General features: G+C 32.7%; 1 protein-coding gene across 1 annotated transcript in view; it reads right to left on the minus strand.

Annotated features, from left to right (window-relative positions):
* Positions 1-4,533, minus strand: part of LOC106304289 (agamous-like MADS-box protein AGL9 homolog) — an 8,840-nt gene extending 4,307 nt beyond the window's left edge. The window contains exon 1 of the mRNA XM_013740702.1: positions 4,349-4,533. Coding sequence (XP_013596156.1) covers positions 4,349-4,533 — 185 coding nt within the window. The remainder of the gene's footprint in view (positions 1-4,348) is intronic.
* Between the last annotated feature and the right edge of the window lie 2,493 nt (positions 4,534-7,026).

A 7,026-nucleotide genomic window follows, 5' to 3' on the forward strand; every position in this document is an offset into this window, starting at 1 on the left:
ATAAGTTGCTCCACCACAAAGTTATAAGATGGGATCTGAAATTGAATTAAGTGTATACGTTGGATATAAATCTCCATAAGAATACATAAGGCCACGAGAGATATGATTAAGGCTAAGCCATGGATTAGATAAATCCGTATATCCAACAGCAGGGAGAGAAATAATAAGCTGGTAAACGATTTCGAAAATGAATAATGATCCTCAAATATGAATATAGAATAAGAGTCCAAAGAATGAATCACTCTCAGAACTTAAACAAGTCAATTGCCAGACATGTTTGATGACCCAAACTGAAATATACCAGCGGGTTATGCTCTAATAAAATTGATATTGGACTTAGTTAAGATAAGACAGTTCCATACATGTATTACTCGAAAATAAGAAGAGCATAAAATTGAAATGGCAGATCCAAAATTAAGGTTGTCCAAAGGAAACCTTAGACATGACCATGAATAAAGATCAGGTACCTGAAAATAATATGATCTAAATGCATTATGTCATGTCTGGATTATAAATGGAACCGGTAAAATAATATGGACGTCGATGATGATATAATATTTGAATACAAAAGCGAGGATCATGAAACCAAGGTCTATCATAGAGTGCACTCAGAGAAATTACTCAGAGAAATTGATTAAGCAAAATTATAATGCTATAAGACGTGGTATATGAAATCTCTTAAGAGAAGAGATGTAGTCAAACCAGTTGGACATAAGTAAGTCTTTGGTGAGAAAACATAATAAGAATGTTGAAATTGCATAAGGTTCTCACAAAGACCTAGAATCAATTATAAAGGAGACATACTCCTATGTGGTGGATGCAACGACATTCTGATTCCTTATAAGTCTGGAAAATAAAATACATATCTATACGGTCCACTGGATAACGAAATTTATGTGAAAGTTCCAGAGGGTATCGAACTACCGAACACATCAAGTTCTCGAGAACAATATTGAATATCTTTATGTAAACGACTTGAATATCCTAGGAACCTCTAGAGAAATTTCCCAAAGATAGAACACATCAAGAAAGAATTTGAACTCAACATGAAAGGTTTTGGGAAAACAAGATTATATATTGGATTATACATTAAGCACCTTGATAAGAAAATCCTTATGCATCAAATGACATACATAGATAACATGCTCAAGAAGTTTGATATGGACTAAGCTTACGAATTGACAAGTCCCATAATTATAAGGTTTCTCAGTTTAGAAAAGATAATTCCGGCCCTAATGAAGAAAATGAAGAGATCTTTGGTCCCAAAATGCCATGTCTAAGTGCCATAAAGTTTTGACGGATTTGGCGAGCCATACAAGGCTAGATAAATAATTTGCCGTAATCTATTAGCTAGATATAGCTCATGATTGACCCAAAGACACTAGAACGGGATTATACATATTTTTGTTACCTACAGGGAACTAAAGACTTGGGTCCATTTGATACTAACCTACCCAAAGAAGGATAAATTATTTTGGTGATACAGGTTGTTTGTCCGTCCAAGTTCACTCAAGCGAGGATTTGGTGGATCTAATTACTAAGGCGTTACTGACATACAGAGATGTACTCAACAGGGGGAGTAATACGTGTTGTATTTTTTTTCATTCACCATGGTTTTATCCCATTGGGTTTTCCTGGTAAGGTTTTAATGAGGCAACATCCAAAGCGTATTACAAACCACTTCGAAGATGGTCTTCCAAGGGAGAGTGTTATAAACCAAGGTCTGGTGGAAACCCATATTCGAAGGCTCATATTCTTATGTCTTTGTATTTCTTAGCCCATATTATATTAGGGTTTCATACTTATGTAATTCCCTATATAAAGGGCTCCTTATTGTCTAATAAAAATATAGACTTTCCTCTTATTTTCATAACAATTAATGATTTGATCGGATTAATTGGAGAATCATAAGGTGGAAACTCTTTTATCTGTGAAGAAATTATTAAAGAGAAATTAAAAAAAAAATCAATACTATTAAAATAGGATTATGTCCAATTGATAAATGTTTTGTCCAATTATTTAGAACCTAATTATTCATTGTACAACGCAAATTCTATAACCATAAATGTTTTCTTACTAATGAAATAATTTTGTAACCTCCACTTTTCCATATGTTTCGGGAACCATTTTGTTCAAGTCAACAGTTACGAAAACAAAATATTATTATTTCCTTTTGGTGTATATACCAAATACGGATGATTAAATATTATTATTTTCTTTTGTTATATATTGCCACATTATTTTAAGAAGAATATGGTTTAATTAATGTTTTAAACACAGTCTAGATGTTGAATCTGATTACCATGTTTAAAAATATAGTAAATTTTTAATGTTTAAAGTATTTATTTTCATTTCACATAAAATATAATTAAAACAATTTTTATAACAACTTTGTATCACGACATATAATAAAAATACAATAATATCAAAATTAATAATTATTTAAATATCTGATTCAAACATTGAAATTAAATTTTAAATTTTAGAAAAAAAAATTAGATTATATATCGATCACCCATAGGTTCAACATGCAGCTTCTGGTTTTTGTGGTTTTTGCGGATTTTATCAAGTTTTTAATTAATGGATATTTCTTGAAACTCAAACCGGATTACATATCGAATCACTGGGTTTATAGGTTCAACCACAGATCCGAATTGGATTTAAGAACGCTGATTTAAATACAAAATATTTTAAATAGACAAAATACCAACAAATTAGCAAAATATGTTATTAAATCATGATCAATCTTATTTTTCTATCCGCTTAAATATATGGTCGACTCCTAAATCTTTTAAGTTGGTGATATTGTAATATTTATCATTAATGAAATATAGAATTTAATTATGTGATGAGATTTTGGTTTAAGTCTAATAAGGTTTCGATTTCTTGGAATTAGTGATTTAAATCTGATTTAGATATTTATAAATTTTGTTTCAGTTCATATTTTTACGGGTTTAGTTTGGCTTTGACTATTCGTTTAAATTATATAAACTAAAATATACCTTATAATTTTCAAAATTCAAAAATAAAAACAAGAAATGACATATAAATTTTATAATACGTGAACAAGTACCTAAATTTAACATAAAATTACTTCTGTTTAAATCTTTGGTTAAAAACCCAATAAATATTTCAAATATCATCAGTATTTTAAGCATTTTGGATTATTGTTGCAGCTTTTACGGGTTTTTGTACAAATATTTTGTATCCACAAACTTATTTTAAATTATGATTATAGTTTTGCGGTTGTATCTAAAAATTAAATTTCTTGAAATTATAAAAAAAAAAACAAAAAATATACCCGCCCTTTAAAGGGCGGGTCAAAATCTAGTTAAACCCTTATTAACTAATATCACTACCATAAAAATCAACCCTAATTTCATATAAGATCAAATGCTTCTTCTGAGATACATCTAAAACTCAAGGTATCAAATAAATCATCAGAAACTCAAAAACATATACAAAAATGTATTTATTAATATTTAAAATGATCTGAAATGGGTATACGTACGACACACCACATCAGATGATTACCCATACAACTGTTAAAACAATATATGTGTCTAGATCTAAATGTTCGTGTGTGTTCGTATCCAAGTATATATGAATATAAAGTAAAGAACACATAGAATTTGTTAATGAGGATCGTTTCTTACATTCCCGGGACCACGTCCAGAACTCATTTACTAGAAAAAACCGCAATCTACGGCTGCTATATGGCATCCACCACTATTATCTAAATATACAATGAAGAACAACTACTAATTATTGTTTTTTTTTGTGAGTATAGTTCTCTATAACAAAACTACCGACAGATCTCAACTGTCGGTAGGACGACGTCACGCACATCCATGTACATCTTCAATAAACCCTATACGCGTAACCGTTTTTTGTCACCGTCTCATTCTCTTTATATTCCAACCGAGTAAAACCTTAATTTCATTAGGCCCACATCAACTTCAAGTCTTCTAATGAAGTTGGACCTTACTTCTCAAAGCCCATTCAACCAATTCTCTTATCAAGCCCACATCAGCATCCCGTTAATGACAATTCTCGTGTCATTAATGTGTTCCACACACAATATCATATCTTAGTATTTCTTATCAACAGACAATACCATATGTTCTTCATTTGGTCGCACCCATAAGTCAACGTATCTTGTGTTGCACACATAACTCAACGAATGATCTCTTTATCTTAGCAACTCCACATCAACATGTTCTTGTATTCCAGCATCTCTTTGATGATCTCTTCTGTCAGCTTATAAAGCTCAGTCAACACAACTCTTCAACAACACTTATAAAATTCATATCAAAACATATATAGATAAAACTGGATATAAGAATACCTCGAACTACTGCAAAACTCGTACGGTTTTCCTCTATTAGAAAAGATGATGAGAGCAACCTCTGCATCACAAAGAACGGAAAGCTCGTGTGCTTTCTTCAAAAGACCCTTCCTTCTCTTTGCAAACGTCACCTGCCTATTGATCTTGTTCTCTATCATCTTCAATTCTACTTTCCCTCTTCCCATTCTCTTCTTATTTTCTTCTCTCTTACTCTCCTCTCTCATTCTCCCTTTGCAATTCCTCGGATATCCGGCGAGTTACCAGACATCATTGGCGACCTAATCTCACAAAATAACAAAAACTCATCTTATTAAATTGGTATGATCGGATAAAGAGAAAAAAATATGTGTAATCTTTTTATTAAGCAAATTATGTTATATGAGTACCAAATGCATATATAGTAATTTCTCTAGTAATTAAAGGGTCATTAAGAATGGAAGCTGAGAAAGGCTATGGTGATGACACCTCATTCATAATTGCATACTTGTAAAAAAATAAAAAATAAAAGTTATTCTCTAAAAATGTATCTCTATTAATAAGTAAGGGATATACCCCTCTATTATTATAAAGTAATTATGGAAAAAAAATTATATTACTATCCATGTTTCCAAGCAAAAAAATAATTAATCTTGTGGGATTATTCAATTAGTCTGAAAAATATAAAAAATTAGATATCATCTTTTTAGTAAGTATTTATCAATTTTCTTTCAATAATTATTTGATAAATAAAATAATTGACTAAAACATTTAAATAATTTATGAAGAAATAAAAAATAAGTATAAATTACGGGATTATTTTTTTATATTTTTATTTACATTTTTATTAAAAAATACATTCATTTAAATCTAATAAAACTTCTCTCTTATTAAAACATGAACATTCCCATGGATTTTTTTGTAGGATTTTAAATTAAATACTCCACTCTATTATTATAGAGTAATTATGAAAACAATATTATACTATTATATATGTTTCAGAACAACACAATTATTAATTTTTTCAAAACAATATAAAACATGGGAAATTACCACAAATACCACATTCATAGTATTATTTTTCATGTTTACACTAACCACATTTACCTTCACTTTTAATGAATGGTAAAAGACATTTATACCCGTAGGATTAACTAATCTAGACTTATGGTTTAGAGTTGATGAGTGGGGTATGGTTTTTTTTTTTTGACAACAAACATTTACAGACTCATGTAGACTCTGTAAACCAAGGTGGTAAATCTGCATCCATGTGCACGACGAAAGACGGTTGTTTCCGAGCACTACGTGCCAAGCTATCCGCCCTTGTGTTCTCCGTCCTAGGAACATGAACGATATCTGAGTTGACAAAACTTTGTCGCAAAAGCTTAATATCTTCCAGGTAGCTTTTAAATGCTGGACATTCCTCTGGTTCTGAAACCATCTTCACCAATTGAGAACAATACGTTGCAAACGTAACTTGAAGCTGCCTTAAATTTCGCATACATTCCATTGTCCGAATTAATGCCTCCATCTCCGAATGAAGAGGTGAGAGGCATGGCCTTACATTCCTTGCCCCCAATAAGCCATCAAACTCTGGTAACGTACTGAGCCATCCTTGTCCTGAAAATAGATCCTTATCTTTCCAAGAACCGTCCGTGAAACACCATCTTCCCGTGGTCCCTAAATCAGGCCTTACATGTACTTCATGTGCCAACCTATGATTATTAATAACCAGTGCCTCAGCTCACGGTGTTGATTCAACTTCTGCCAGTCGAAGCGTTTCCCTTGGGTCAATGTCAAGGTTACTGAACACTTTGTTGTTCCGGCCCTTCCAAATATACCATAATATCCATGTAAACTGATGATCCTCCATTTTTGGGTTAACTCTCCAAAATAGATGGTCCATATTAGCAAAAAGAGAGCCAATTGGGAAAATGTTTGGATTTGATGGGATCTTAGATAGTGCCCACACTTGACGTGCTGGAGGACATTCGAAGAACACATGGTTTATTGATTCCTCCGGGTCTCCACACCTGGCACAACAGGTATCTCCTTCTATCCCTCTCGCTTTCAGGTTTTTCGTTACCGCTATACAACCGGACAACAACTGCCATAAAAAATGCTTTAGCTTCAGGGGACATCTCACTTTCCAGCAGAATGCTTTGAGGATATCTACATAGGGATCATAAAATTCAGGTGGTTTCTCCTTATTAGGATAGATCCTTTCTACCTAATACCCTGATTGTACCGTATATTTCTCGTTCTTGGGAAAGTGCCATCCATTTCTATCTGCCAACTAATTTCTACTCAATGGTATAATCTCTATTATTTTTGCATCTTGTGGATCCACCAAGTTCCTAATTGCTTGTAAATTCCATGTGCGGGATTCCGAATTAATGAGAGAATCCACTGTGAGGTCTGGGTAACTATTATGAAGGTTTTTGTTAGCTGGTCTCGGGCGAGTGGATGGGGGTCAGGGATCATTCCATACTGAAATAGATGACCCTGATCCAACCCTTTTAATTAGTCATTTACAAACCAGAGATTAGCAGAAATAATACTCCTCCAGCCATATGACGGGGAATATGAGCGAATCGGTTCCAGGGGTGAAGCATTCCTGTAATACCGCCCTTTGAAAACTCGAGAAAAAAGAGAATTTGGCTTCTCAATCAGCCGCCACAACTGCTTCCCAAGCATTGTCG

This window comes from Brassica oleracea, chromosome C7, assembly GCF_000695525.1.
Source record: "Brassica oleracea var. oleracea cultivar TO1000 chromosome C7, BOL, whole genome shotgun sequence".
Taxonomy (NCBI): domain Eukaryota; kingdom Viridiplantae; phylum Streptophyta; class Magnoliopsida; order Brassicales; family Brassicaceae; genus Brassica; species Brassica oleracea.